At 35.5% G+C, this 16037-nt stretch overlaps 1 protein-coding gene across 1 annotated transcript in view; it reads right to left on the bottom strand.

Moving 5' to 3' along the window:
- LOC150085338 (28S rRNA (cytosine(4447)-C(5))-methyltransferase) overlaps positions 1-16037 on the bottom strand; it is a 94397-nt gene that overhangs the window by 11286 nt on the left and 67074 nt on the right. The window contains exons 16-18 of the mRNA XM_090373163.1: positions 9701-9790; positions 6034-6156; positions 4543-4640 (exon numbers count right to left, since the gene is read on the bottom strand). Of these exons, the coding sequence (XP_090229289.1) occupies positions 4543-4640; positions 6034-6156; positions 9701-9790 (311 nt within the window). The remainder of the gene's footprint in view (positions 1-4542; positions 4641-6033; positions 6157-9700; positions 9791-16037) is intronic.

Below are 16037 nucleotides of genomic sequence, written 5' to 3'. Positions count from 1 at the left end.
GTAATTGCAAAAGCCTCAGCATCTTGACCAGCTGGGTCTGTGTGACTAGAAAACAGAAACCAGCTGGAGTTGTGAACATTAAAATCACCAAGGAAAATAATCTCACTGTTAGGAAAGTTGGACTGGAGAAAGTCAAGTTGCAAAGAGAGCAAGTCAAAGAGCTCCAAGTGATTAGTGGAGTTGGGAGAATGGTAGAGACGACAGATGAATTTGACACAATGAGGTAGAGAGATTTTAAGCTAGAGAAGATCGAAAAGAGGAGATTCCAAATTACCAAGTCTCAGACAGGGAATATCAGAATGGACATATGCACAAATACCACCGCTGAGGCGAAAAGAATCTGTAAGATGTAAAATCTTACATGGTTAATATTTAAAAAAAAAAAAAAAAAGTGAGATTTATGTAAAATAAAGATTAGGATATGGCAATATGGGGGAGCGAACCTTACAAGTCAAGGGATTAAATTAGACAACGTCTGTACAAGGGGAGCGGTAAGTGGAAAGCTATTAGCAACCTGGGTACACTCGATTCCCAGCTCACACAGACAAACCAAAACAATAGAAGCGCGTAACTACTGCTATTAGCAGAAGGTGGCAAATCTGGTAAACAATAGCGCCGTGGAACATGCTACTGTCAGGACATTTCTTTAATCGTGACATCTGGAGAAGAGAAGATAGTATATACGGAACGAAATGCTGGGAATTAGATTTAAGGCTAGCGGCTGACTTCAAAGGTACTGACAGCCTGAGAAATTTTACAAAGTTCTCAAAATAAGAAGGGATAGAGCACTAAACGGACACCGTGAGAAAGATTAAAATTAGCTCTGAAGATACATACAGCTTGAGAAATTTTAAAGGACGAATAGGAAATAGGGAAAGTTGATAAAATGAATAAGATTGGTTAACTGAAAATTAGAGCGGATTTGACTTATGTAGGCGGTACAGAAATTGAGATGAACAAAAAGTGAGTGAAGAGGGGGAGAGAGGTGAGACCCCGCAGTTGAGCATTAGGTGGATGGTTATGGACATGAGTTAGGCGTCAGATCCCGTAGTTGAGCTGTATGCGGGTGTTTACGAAAATGAGTTAGGGGAAGACAAAGTGAGATTCTTGTGGGTGTTTGGGGAAACGAGTTAAGAATGACAAAGTCGAGATTCTTGTCAGAGTTGTAAAAATGAGTTAGAACAGACAGTTGGGATTTTCGTCGATATAGGTAAAAATGTGTTAGTAACATGTACAGTTGAGAGATCTGTTGTAGTAGAAAATATGTGTCAGTTAACATTTGAGTGTTCCGTCGTGTTGGAAAAATGAGAAGGGTAGTGCCCTGGGAAGTTTTCTTCTGGAAAGAGTTTTAATAGGTGGAGCGGAAAAAGCGAGGGTAGCCCCTATGAGCTTTCTCCTTGTGAAAGGTTTTAATAAGGTGGAGAAAAAAAAGAGCGAAAACTGCAGAATTAGTAGCGCGATGGAGGAGCGAAACTGCAGAATTAGCAGCTCGATGGAGGAGCGAAATCCGCAGAATCAGTAGCTCGTGAAGGAGAGAAAACTCGGAATTAGTAGCTCAATGAGAAGGAAGGAAGCAGTGAATGGAAGGTAGCCGAATAAAGTGGAGGAAGGACGCCAGATCCATGCAGCAAAGAGTTCCTGATAATTATCTATAGCAGTTCCAGGTGAAAGCAGATGAAGGAGAACCTCAGTGAGCCAAAAATGGAAGTTTGAAACCTCCCCGGAAAGGAAAGAAAAAAAGATAATAGTAAGTAATGTAAGTTAACAAGGACTGTTAGGAAACAGTATAGTGATTAATTAAAATGAAAAAGAGTGGTAGCACTAAAAGTAAATTGATAGATAAATTATCTCTGAAGTAAATTATAGATATACAAACAGAGTTTAATTATTTAAAAAAGGCTATTGTAGAATGCAAGATAAACGAAAGATAAGTAATAGATTAGATTGTTGTTGAATGATTATATAATGTGTTAGGAGGATAGTAAAGTTAATATGAGAAGGTTTTATAATGTTTTAAGGATAGATAATTGTATATAGTGATTGTATTGATGAAGAATTGTTGGTCCAACTGAAGACTAATAACAAATAGAGACTTGAGGAAAGTTAAGATTGGTCTTCAGTGTATTGTAACAGAATGGAGAGAACAGAGTATAATGATGAAAATAGCATATTGATTGTTAATATAAGAATAATATATGCAAGGTATCCTATATTTAACTTTGTATGCATATTACATGTTTTTTTATTCAATTGCATATTATGTTGTATATATATATATATATATATATGTAAATAAACTTTGTTGCTTATTAAAATGTGTTGTTTGTTATTCCTGAACACTCAGCCTTTCCGAAGGGAATTATAATTAATTGAGAAGTTCCCTTGAATTTGGAATTCTCCTGTAAAGTAAAGTCAGATGTGTAAGTGGGGAAATTAAAATAAGGTGGACAAACTCATATAAGGGAACAAATAATAATATAAAATACACAAATAATTATAAAAATATATATATCATTATTTTCTTTTTATTTTCCACCCCCCACAAATCACACAGTGAATAATTTTGGCAACTGATGATGAGTTGAATCAACCGATAACTGAGATTCTGTCAGAAAAAGTATATGGAGTTTGGCAGACTGTAAGTGGAAATGGACATGGTTGAGATTAGAACTGAGACCACGTATATTTGTGAAATGAACTAGGAAGTGTTTGGGAGGTTTAGATCTTTTCACAGATAAGCTTACTCTATTAGTTTGACAATTCATGGTGTATTCAATAATAAGAAAAAGTGTGGGGGATATGCTGTATGAAGTGATGAAATTTTTGGATATGGTGTACGCATGGTAAGAATATACCCAGATCCTTGACATAATGTGGCCTCAACAATGCCCCCCTCATACACACTACTCGAACTCCCTCCAGTCACTATCTGGCAGAGTAGTGGTAGCAAGATTATAAATTAGCTGATCAGGGAACTTCTAGAGAGTTACTAATAGGTTCGGTCCGGTGTACTAACTAGCGGCCAGCCTGCAAACACCATTTTAGAGCAGTACCTTCGAAATGTAAGGAAGATTGGATCTCGCCATGATGTCCATCATAACATCAAAAGTCATCAGTCATACTGTATGATGGGAAGGGTTGACCAGAACTTAGCCACCATTTCAAGCCTCCAATAAGCAAAGTGGTGGTATTGCACTGGTTGATGAGAGTCATCTGCCACCTAGTATTGCCTGGTAACACAGAGGGGCAGCATTCCTCCATGTGATGTGGGCACCACACCTCGATCCCTGCTTACGTTGGTTTACACCTGGGTGGTCACCCAGTGTGCTTGTGCTTCTGCATTACTAACAGTCCCACCATCGTGAAGGTGCAAGCAGAGGATTTGACTGTCGCAGACCATCTAGACTTTGCTGAAATTGGGTCCGCTTGATTTGTGTGTTACCCGAATATCAATTCCATCAGTGTTTTAGACTCCCAGGTAGCAAGTACAGCTTGTCTGGCTTATCTGAGAGAATGTCTGCGACAACCTCAAGGACAAGGTGTCCTGCCCAAGACCGTTTTAGATCTTTTAATTAATTGTGATAAGAATGTCCTTTACTTGAGTTTTCTGTCTAATCCATGTGTTTCTCTTCTTATTTAACAGTCTAATTCCTAATATAATTCGTCCATTCTTCACTGTGTAGTTCTCAGCTTCTCTTCCATTCTTTTGGTGAGTGCCCAAGTTTCACTTCCATAAGTCATGGTGGGGAGGATACATTGGCTCATTATTTTACATTTCAGACAAATTGGGATATTGCTCCTCAGTATGTGACTATATTTCCTGAATGCTATCCATCCAAAATAAATTGGCTCATTATTTTACATTTCAAGAATGAATGCTATTTCCTGAATGCTATCCATCCAAAATTTATTCTTCTCTTGACTTCCAGCCATTTATTATTGTTGTTGTTTGGTTTTTAGGAGCATTAGCAACTAAGGCGATATTGCTCCAGAATATGCGGTGGTCATTCCCTGACCTTTCCGCATCCTCCATATTTGGTGGTGACGGGCTCGAACCCCGGTCTAATCAAGAAGCGTGTGGTACTCACTGCTGCTCCTTCCCACCTGGCTACAGAGGCGCCCCATTTATCATTATTACAGCTAATGACTTATCCCAGATAAGTATATGAATCCACCTTTTCAATTACTGCTCCTTCAATGATTATATCCCTTTCTGTGGCATACTTGTTCATCATTACTTTTGTTTTAGTCATATTCATCTTTACGCTGAAATCCTTACTAACTCTGCATAACTGATTAAGATTTTCCCCTAATTCTTTGGGATCATGGCTTATGATCACAATGTCATCTGCAAAGTCAGTTGTTCTATACTAAATACCATTAAGTTCCATGACTTCTGTTTTATAATTTTTAATATCATTTAATGAAACAAATAGTGCAGAGTATAAACAATAAATTAAGTCTAATTCAAAATAAATAATCTAAGGTGCATAATATTTAAATTGTCATTAAACTCATGGAAAAATTCTATGCCACACCTACCTTGTAAGACCATTGGTACCAAACTTTAAACCTGCTGGTACTATTTTAACGTGACGCATTTTTAAAGCATAATCAATAACACATTCATTTTCTTCTGGCTATAATAATAATAAAAAAAAAAAAAAAAAACCCAATAAATAAATAAAAATAAACTAATGGTTTATATTTTCACCTTGAATAAACATTATTTTAAAATTTAAAAAAAAAAAAAAAAAAAAAATCACCTACATATTTTCCTATGGAGACCATTTGAAGGCTGGAAAATGTTACATTTGAATTCTGGGGTCTAGTATTTATGCAATATCACATATACAATATTTCTGTGTTATCCTGTAGTCAAAGAAATATTCTTGAGGTAAATAACAATGCAATAAATCACGAGGAAATAATTTGTTCCTGCAGACAATTACTTTTCCTTTTCTTCATATTTCTAATAGATTTTGTATTTGCAACTAATTTCTGCATTACACATACAAAAACATCTTAAGAATAATGACACCTACAAGTTGTCACAATGTGGGTTTGTGAATGGCAATCTGGTTAATTACTATGAAGTCATAAGGTCATTTCATGTATTTACGATACACGAAACAATGAAAGAGGAACAAATGAGATAGTTTGGGAATGTGAAGCAAAGGGGATTGTATTAGCTAGTAAATAAGACTCTAGTCATGTGACTAGAGCGAAAATTGAAGGAAAGGATTCCCCAAGGGCATATAGATGGAGATTGTGGAAAGGGATAAAACACAACATAAAATTAGATGGCCAGGACAAGAAGAAATGGTATAAGAGGACGAAAAGTTAACTGCCAAACATATGGAACTAAGCTAAGAAAGAAGAAAATATGCTTGGCTCTATGAATTTTGGAAATTTTTTATTTGTCATGAAGTTTTTGGCTTCCAGTTATACACGTACCCATACATCTGTTATATAGCTCTGATATCATGATTTTTACCTTGTTCCTTAAGTTAAAAAAATATTAAGGGGATATAATTTCAACTCCTCAGAAGCCGATAAAAGTGATGGCAACAATTTTGAAGAATTATGTCAAAAAATGAATTTTTAGTTTTTGGAAAATGGCAACAACTTCAGAATAAATGCATTACATTAAACAGGGACTATTTTAAAAAGAACTAGAAAAATCTGGATGTATATTAAGAATGTATAATAAATAAATAACAAAAAAATTATGATCATTGTTTTTCGACCAGCCTTTCAGTGCAGTGAAAAAGAATCAAACAGCTTGATTATTCTGCATAAATTTACATCTTTTATTTGCTTGGAGCTCACATAGCTCAGTCTTTAACAAGTTAGTGACTATCAAGTAAAGAATTATAGGTCTTATTAGAACCAGACCACTTGAATTCAAACTATTCTTAAGTCTCTGCAAGGATTTTGAGACTCCACGGTATATTCCATGAGATTCCATTTTGAAATTCCACAGCATATAAAACCTAAAACATATATAAGACCTGTATCAATTAAACTTACCAGAATTGAACAGGTGGAGTAAACAATATATCCTCCGGTTGATGAATTGGCATTTACACAGTCAATAGCAGCCAGTAGAAGTTCTTTCTGAATATGAGAGCACCTTAAAATATCTTTTTGGTCCTGAAAAATCAAACAGCTAGTTTGTAATTCCATCAGAGCAATACAATTAATGTTGAAAATAAATATTAATTACCCGAGGAAAAAGTTCCACATAAAGATCATTTGAATAAGTAAATTCCAATCATATGGGTTTTTCCTAACTTTTGCAATTCTCTCTCTCTCTCTCTCTCTCTCTCTCTCTCTCTCTCTCTCCTTTACAGCATTTAAAAAATTGACAGTTATTTAAATTAACATTCTACACTCCATCAAAGTACATAAAATTGAGATAATGAGCAAGGCTTGAGAGGAATTTTTTCAATACTGATACTACATCTTCAAATGTTACAGTGTGGAGTGAGTTTCTCTTGAAGAAATAAATGTCCCAGCCCCAACACAAGAATGAAAATAAACTGACACAGCAGTAGTAACAATTAGGGTTATAGCCTCAATCCCAACTTTCAAATCATGCTAATTTGTTTTCTGCAAATAATCACTGTAAAGATTCACATTTCTTAATTTTTATTTTATTTTTATGCATACCAAACTGTTATTAATATGTACTTGGTCATATAAAACCTATGACTTCATTGCTACAAAAGGAAAACCATATTAATGTTCTCTTTCGACTAATGTATTAAAGATCATTATACTGTATTGTTATTGCAGAGTATACTAGAGGTGAATTATAATAACATTTAATATGATTGAATAAGAAGAATATAATACACAACTCAAAATTATGCTCTTCATATTCTTGCTGCAGCATGAATAGTTATGCCTTTTAATAATCACAGAGTCAATGACTGAAAAATTTATGGACAGCTGGAAATATACAAAGGGTACTAGGAAAGTTTTGCAATATGACGCAACAATGAATCATAGGAAGCTGCTTGTTGCTGCATGTTGAGACATGTTCATAAGTGCATAGTAGCCGCCGCGCCAAGTCGATGGGCTCAGTTATTCATTAGTAGTGAGAGTGTAAAGTGCTTGCGATGGCATCGTGGTCACGAAATGAGATAAGGACAGTTTTGCGGTATAATTTCGTGCGTGGTTTAACCATAGACCAGTGCTTAGAAGAAATGACTCTTGCACTAGATGATGATTGTCCACATCGTACAACGATATTCAGGTGGTATAGATAATTCCAAAGGGGAAATTTCACTCTGGAGGATTCTGAGAGGCCGGGAAGGCCACGAACGTCAGTTATGGAGGAAAACGTTACTGCTGTGAGGAAAATGCTTGACGAAAACAGGCGAGTGACATACCAACAGATAGAGGATACTTTGGGCCTAAATGCACCAGCAATTCGTTCGATTCTGCAAGATCATTCGCACGTGAAGAAACTTTGTTCTCTCTGGGTGCCGCATCAACTGACTGAAGAGCAGATGACACGACGTGTGACTTGGTGCCGGGAGATGTTAAAAAAGTTTGATAAGGGACAATCTCGGTATGTGAACAACATCGTGACAGGTGACGAGACTTGGCTGTACTATTACGATCTGCCGACCAAGGCTCAAAACAAAGTTTGGGTCTTTGATGATGACGACACACCCGTAATTGTCAGAAAATCCCGATCTGTAAAGAAGAAAATGATAGCTGTATTTTTCAAATCGAGTGGAATTGTGGAACGTGTCGTTTTGGACACGCAGAAGACAGTCACAGCTAAGTGGTATACTGAACAATGCCTGCCTAAAGTCATTGAATCTATGAAGAACCTGCGGCCAAAGTCAAGAATGGACACCTGGTACCTCCATCACGATAATGCTCCAGCACACCGCGCCAAAGCCTGCACCGAATATTTGACCACGACAGGACTGAAACTTCTCGAGCACCCTCCCTACAGTCCAGACCTTGCTCCCTGCGACTTTGCACTGTTCCCGCATGTGAAAATGAAGCTAAAAGGGAGGGGTTTTCCAGTGATGAGGACCTTCTACGGGCTTGGGACAACGAGTGTGCTTTACTCCCTAGTGAAACTTGGCAGAACTAGTTTAAAGATTGGTTTCGGAGGATGGAGAGGTGTATTGAATGTAGAGGAAATTACTTTGAAAAAATTAAATAAACAAAGCTGTATTGCAAAACTTACCTAGTACCCTTTGTATGGAATGTCTAAATATTTCACCATGAAGTGATTTCATCCTCAATGACCAGAATATCTAGACTTCAGGATCAAAATTATGCAAGGTTTCTCTGTTTATTTTACTAACAAGTCTTCAATATACAGGCAACCCCCATTTGACACGGTACTTTTACAACATGGTTTTGCTCTAACACGATTGATAAATTGCGGCAATCCTCGCACAACACAGTACTTCTACAACAAGGTTTTGCTCTAGCATGGTTTGAGAATTGTGGGAAACCTCACATAACATGGTATTTTTCAGCTTTTGTTCTGGGAAAACCCTGCTATTATTTTGGATGTAATTTCAACTTTGCCATTCCTTTTTGTGAATCCCTGCTGTTGAATCACTAGTCGTTATCGCCTTCGTGATATTTTTCTAAAGCACATTTCTGGAGGTCACTACCATAAAACAATAAAAACAATTTAAAGTTTCCGATTTATCGGTCTTTTCTGTTAGTGTAATCAATTATAAATGTGTAGTAAACTTGATCTTTTTGCATTTGCTATAGTACTGATAGCTGGAATTCTGTGGGTTTTCAAGTTATTAAGGTGAAATGTGTTTCCCCTTCCATGAAATATTCAACCATATAAAAAATATAAATAAATTTTCAGAAGCTCATCACTCCATATCTCATTTGTGCGTATTGTGTTTGTTGCAACTTGTGTGTGCTGTGTTCTTTGTTATTAATTGCTTATCATTTTTACTGTTTTAAATTTTACAACAACAACAAAAAATGTTAGCGAACAGAAATATCAATTAGTTAGTACATATTATGTACCAACTAATTGATATTTCTGTATAGTATGTACATATTACAGTACGCATTAATTAAGCTATGTACATAAGCGTAAATTTATTTTTATTTTCCTAACTAGAAAATATTCTTCTGAGTTTCACGTATCATTTAATTTTAATTGGCAAGGTAATAAAATTAAATTTGTGCTTTATATCTAAGCGGGGGTCCACTGTATTTTGTTGAGAGATCCCTGGGTTTCTGTGCTTGTTTAAGACCATAAAAATTGTGACTTCGAAGCGAGCAGTTTGTGACTTTTAAAGAGAGCAAAAGTTACAGGAAATCTAGATGCTGCAGAAGAGATTGTGCTTAGCAGCGATGAAGAGGAATAAAATCAAATGAATGTACATTATCTGACACATAAGTATCACAGTTTGTAAGGTAAGACGTTTGTTCAGTTATTACTATTTAAGTTACTACTATTATAAAAATAAAGTTAAAATATTAAGTTATTACTACTATAAAAATTAAGTTTCCAATAGTTATAAAAGAATGGTGTTTTTTTGTTAGCTTTTCGAACGTAACCCCCCCCCACTTTGTACTGGTTCTTAGTCCTGTATAACACGGTTTCGCATTACAGAAGATTTTGTAGGAATCAAACTACCGTGTTATACGAAAGTTACCTGTAAATGTATTTTTTTTTAAAAATTACCTTGTTTATTTTGACTGCAGGGTCTTTAGATACAACACCTGTTCCACTGCATGGAGCATCAAGCAGAGCACGATCAAAGTCATTCTTAATCTGAAAATTTTTAATAATTTTAATACTTATATTTCTAAATAATTTGTTAAATTGTTAGTTACAGAATTTATTTACTGAAATATTACTAGACAAAATTTAGCAATGTTATTTGAAATGGCCACTCCTAGCCTTTACGCAGTTTGCAATGTACCAAGCCACTCATTACAGTAAGAATAACATCCAATTAAAATATCAGCTATTGCTTTGACTAATGATCATTTCAAACTATCAATATGAAATATTTTGCACCATGTCCTAGCCCCAATTTTAACCATAATCTATAGTCCAGTGATTTCAGGTTGGGACTTCCAGGAGGTCATTCTTAAAGTATGATGAAATCTGGAACATGGGTGAGAAGTCACGCTGAAAATATCTTAGTCTTACAGGCAGGAGTTGAATCCTGCCAAAGACTAATAGCCTCTGTGAAACATAGTTTGGTTAAGAGGTTTTGCAGCCTTCTTCAAAATGTTAGCAAGGTGCACTTTTACACAAGTTTTAACTGCCTGTTCACAGAAATGCAAGGTTGTAATTACAGTGTACATGTGCTAGCTCCATTAAATCAAATGAAATTTGATCACGTTTCAGCTCTGCTAGGTAGACTTTTTTTAATCACTTAAAATTTATTGTACTCTGATATGCATTTGTTTCAAATTTGTAATGGTGACATTATTTGTGTTAATATCATTAAGTAGTTAATTTTTTCTTACTTGGGTGAGGAATTTATATAAAGCCTGCTGGTGGTCCTTATGGGACAAGCAAACATACGAGCTGTGTCAGTGTTACTGAGTGCAAAAACAGACACACGTATACATAACTGTACATGAATTTTAGGAGTACAGGCATACCTCGGTTAACGTTACCTCTGATAACGAAGTCGGCAATTTCAAGCCCCATTTAACATAAAAAAAATATATTCCAGTTTAATCACCTGAAATCTAAACAAACTGAAGAAATTACGGAAACCTTTGGGGCTTCTCGTGGTTGGTTCGAGAAATTTAAAAAACAGGCCAGGATTCATAGTGTAAAATTAACAGGAGAAGCTGCAAATAAGTTTCCAGAAAAACTAAAGGAAATAATTGAACGTGAAAATTTTCCAAATTTGGTGTTCAATGTTGACGAAAGCGGTTTGTTCTGGAAACGGCTACCAACAAAAAGCTTCATATCTATTGAAGAAAAATCAGCTGCTGGGTTCAAAGCAGCCAAACACCATTTAACGTTACTCTTTGGATCAAATGCCTCTGGCGATTATAAATTAAAATTGTTATTAGTTTACCATTCAGAAAATCCGAGGGCGTTAAAAGGTAACATAAAAATGAATTTACCTGTAATATGGAAAGCAAATAGAAAAGCGTGGGTTACCAAGGAGTTATTTACTGATTGGTTTGTTAACCACTTTTGTCCTGAAGTAAAACGGTATTGTCAAAAAAACAACTTTGAAGAAAAAGCTCTTTTGTTGTTAGACAATGCTCCGGGACATCCTACTGATCTTAACACGTTGGACACATGCATTCCTGTCAAAGTTGTGTTTCTTCCAGCAAACACAACTTCCCTGATTCAACCATTGGATCAGGGAGGAAAAGCATCATTTAAAGCTTATTATCTGCGTCGAACATTAAGCAGTTTAACTGAACTAGAGGATAAAGAGGAAATTACAGTTAAAACTTTTTGGAAAAACTACACCATTAAAAACGCAATTGAAAACATTGATAGTTCTTGGAAAGAAGTCACTAAGAATGCTTAAATGGAGTTTGGCGCAAAATATGGGCAGAAGTTGTACTAGAAGAAGAAAATAACATCCAAGAAATTGGAAATGAAGTTATCCAGAGGGCTCAATCAATAGGTTTCAAAAATGTCGATGAAGAGGATGTTAGAAATTTATTGAATGCAGAAGATAATGGTTTTTCAGTGGAAGATTTAGAAAACCTTGTTAGCAATGAAGACGAAGTTAAAGAAGTTCCTGCCGAAAAAGTGTTAACAACCAAAGATTTAAAAAGGTGCTTAAATGACATTGAAAACGTTTTAAATTTTTTTAGTGAAAATGATCCTGATTTAGGAAGAAGTATTATTGTTAAGCGATCAGTGTTAAATGCAATAACTGCGTATAGGCAATTGTTAAATGAAAGAGAAAAAGAGCATAAACAATCAACTTTAGACTCGTATTTTAAAATGTGATTTCACTTTGTATGTAAGTTGACTGTTTATTTAATAAAACTTTTCTTTGTCCGAAAAAAAAGCTTTTCATTTTCTTTACGTAAGAACGTATCCCTATTCTGGCCATAGTATTTTTACCTCTGAAAACGAAGTTTCGCTTAACGAAGTAATTTCGTGGAACGCATCCTATTCGTTATTCGAGGTATGCCTGTATAGTAAACAAATTTAAAAATTTGAAGTACAGTAAACCCTCGATTTAACGGTTGTTTGTTGTTTGGTTTTTAAGAGCATTAGCAACTAAGGCCATATTGCTCCAGGATATGTGGTGGTCATTCCCTGACCTTTCCGCTATTTGGTGATGATGGGCTCGAACCCCAGTCTAATCAAGAAGCGTGTGCTACACACTGCTACTCCTTCCCACCTGGCTACGGAGGTGCCCGATTTAACGGACTAATAGGGGAGAAGGGGTGTCCGTTAATGCTGAAAGCCCACTAAATCAAATGTAACCTGGGGGGGGGGCATTTTTTTATTGTTCTTAATGTAAAAAAAAAAAAGCTTTAATACAATAAACAGTACTTATATAATATCGGTGTGTAGATACCATAGACAACTCTTAAGGAACTACAAAGTAGTTGTTGTAGGCATTATTTGCTCTTTCTCATATTGTGCTCTGCCTTCACGACGAGTTGCCATGATATTGCACTACCTCGAATAAGTAACGCTTCACTAATACAGAAGACTATTGTTACTTATTCTCAGTGAGTACCACCATCCAGACATGTTTCAAGGCTATTGGCCTATCATCAGTGGGTGGGTCATCATGTCTGCAATACCAGGGTACCTGCCCACCCACTGATGATAGGCCAATAGCCGTGAAACATGTCTGGGTGGTGGTATTCACTGAGAATAATAACAATAGTCTTCTCTATTAGTGAAGCGTTACTCATTCGAGGTAGTGCAATATCATGGCAACTCGTCGTGAAGGCAGAGCACAATATGAGAAAGAGCAAATGATGCCTACAACAACTACTTTGTAGTTTCTTAAGAGTTGTCTATGGTGTATCTACACACCGATATTATATAGATATTAAACTCTTAATGTATTATGCCTTGCGCATTTAGTTATTTTAAATAAACAGTACTGTACAATATAAAATTATGTTGCAATTTGGCCTTTGAGTTACGGATATCAGAAACTGTTTTTTTACGCTGTAAATATCAAAAACGTGCAATTTGAGTTACGGATATCAGAAACTGTTTTTTTACGCTGTAAATATCAAAAACATGTGCAACTGAGACGCCTTGTTCTTATTTCTCAATTAGCTCTAATTTCTGTGACACATTTTAACTTCACATGCTTTCTTTTAACTCCTCTATCACTTGATGCCATTTTAAATTGTAAGGATGGCAAAATTATTTAATAAATAAAGTCACAATTCAGAAATCACAGAAACACTCTGTATACAACCTGACCGCACGATAGCTCGAGGCAGACTGAAACCGAAACAAAGTGAGTTGGTAGACCTGCAGTTTAGTGTCCGGAGTCAGGTTAAGCTCACAAGTCACCGCCTGCTCTTATCTGTAATCTGGGAAAACAGCTATTTGAACACGTTTTCAGAAAGAATAAAAAACAATTTCCTGAATTTGATTATAAAAATAAAAGTAGATAATTATCAAAACAATAATGAAAACAGGTAATTATTATTAATATTTAATTAATGATAACACTGAAGTTTTGTATAACCAAAAAAAAGTAATATGGTCGAGATTAATATGTACAGGCAGTTTCCGCTTTATGAGTTTTTTTCCCTCAAGTATCACCAAAATTGAAAATATGAACATTAATTTCAAAAAATGAATGCTCAACAGTCATAAATACCGCATTTCAAACCACACTCGTAGCTATACAATACAGCGTACCGCCGCTTTACGATATTAATCCGTTCCAGCAGCACCATCGTATCATAAAAATAATGTAACGTGAACCCAATAACACATTGTTTTTTAGTTATTCGTTTCAAGACCTTGGAAGTTGAAATTTTCGCTGCATAACTAAACTACTTATCTCTCTCTCTCTCTAAAAGGTCATTTTTAAGGTCACGAACGTGGTTTGTAAATTGTATTAGTTACCAATTCAAATCATTAAAACGTACTACACTTTCACTGTTATCATATGTTCCGTTATAAGAATCAATTTTGAACAGCTTTATGATATTTTTCTAAAGCACAATTCTGGAGGTCACGACCATAAAACAATATAAACAATTTGCACTTTCCAGTTTACTGGGCTTTTCTGTTTGTGCAAGCAATTATAAATGGGTAGTAAACTCCATGGTATTGCATTTGCAAAAATACCAATAACTGGAATTCTGTGGGTTTTTACGTTATTATGGTCAAATGTGTTCCCCTTCACTGCAGTCTTCAATCATATAAAAAACAAATAAATTTTCAGAATCTTCTCTTCATTCCTTTTTTTTAAGCTTCACAAATCGTGTTAGTTGCAATCTCACTTGTGCGTGTCATGTTAATTAGTTGCAATTTGTGAAAGCCGTTAAAAAATGCTTATGCATACTATCATGAAATTTATAAAGAAAAGGGAAGGGATTATCTTAGAAACAAATGCCTCTTGATGCATTTCTGAAGAAGACAACTCCTTGTGCTTCCAACAAACCAATGAGTGCCGACCCAACAGTGGGTGATCAACGAGTGTGCATTTAGTCGATGATGAAGAATGAACATTCTTTAACATTTGTAAGTCATAAATAATTTCCTTAAATAATAATTTGCTTGATTTTACAGGCTGTTTTCATTTCTTAGGATAAATCAATCGATACATAAACTAATTAGCTAACTACTTTCATTGTTGAGAACGTAACCCCTATTTTAAACATCATGTCTATGGGAAATGTATTCCCGCTTTACAAGTGCACACTAGGAATGAATTAACTCGTAAAGTCGGGAACTACCTGTACATTACTGCAGTGGTCTTAAACTGGCGGCCTGCAGGCCGCATCCCCCCAAAAAAACAATTTTACACAGCCCGCAAATACATTTCAATTATGTATTTGTTGTAAATACGGTGCTTATATTCACTCTCATTTTGCTAAAAAAAAAAAAATTCCGGCCCGTCAGCTGCTTTAGATCATGCATTTGGCCCGCATGCAATTTGAGTTTGAGACTACTGCATTACTGTATTATTATTTGTCCAGTCTGTTAAATCCGAAATCCATTATATTGGGGTCCATTAAATCGAGGGTTTACTGTACTGGTAAAATCATCAAATGCCGACAATGTAGTGTTATTGAAAATATGGCGCTACCTAGATATAAGGGATACAGACTTTAAATATGATGAGTATATGTATAGAAAGGACAGGGGAATTTCTCCTTATACAGTAAAATTATGAGTAAATGCATTTATAAGGAACAATATTCAAAGGAGCAGACATATAACAAATAAAGACTGCCTTGATGACAAATCTGAATGCACAATATGCATGGTAATTTTAAACAGTGGACATGGTAGTTGTTCCGGTTTAAAACTTGAAGGAAGAAAACAAGCAAAATCTCAGAGGTGAACTTACAAATTCTGCTCCTCCACCACGAGATAAATGCTCACTCTACTTTCTTTAACAACCGCCAAACCAACTGTTGAGTCTTGAATTTTTGGGCATCTCCACAGTAGCAGACCTGCTGCTGTAAAATTGCCACTGGAGGCAGGAAATTCATGCAGTGCCTGGATGCAAATGGGAAAAATCTGTCATTCATTACAGAAGGGCATAGACCACCCTTGAGGGTTGATGCAATGCCCTCCATATTAACATAGTACTGACTTCATACAGGAAATATAGATTTTTCAAATCCAATTGATTATTTTTTTAATTGAACATTTTCCAACGAAAGATTAAAGTACTGCCAAGCTTTTCTCACCAATTTTCAAAGTATTTCTGAGAAAAAGAATTGGTACCATTCTATAAAAGTTTTTTCGGATAACTCAATACTGAAAAGGTGATGACATGTATTAAGTGACAAAGCAACCAAGGCTATGACGTTTTGTTACATAAAATGTGACAATTGTATCTGGTTGGGATTTTTGT

This window comes from Mastigoproctus giganteus, chromosome 5 (genome assembly GCF_048544385.1).
Source record: "Mastigoproctus giganteus isolate SK-2022 chromosome 5, ASM4854438v1, whole genome shotgun sequence".
NCBI classification, from domain to species: domain Eukaryota; kingdom Metazoa; phylum Arthropoda; class Arachnida; order Uropygi; family Thelyphonidae; genus Mastigoproctus; species Mastigoproctus giganteus.
This window is presented reverse-complemented; position numbering and strand designations above follow the sequence as displayed.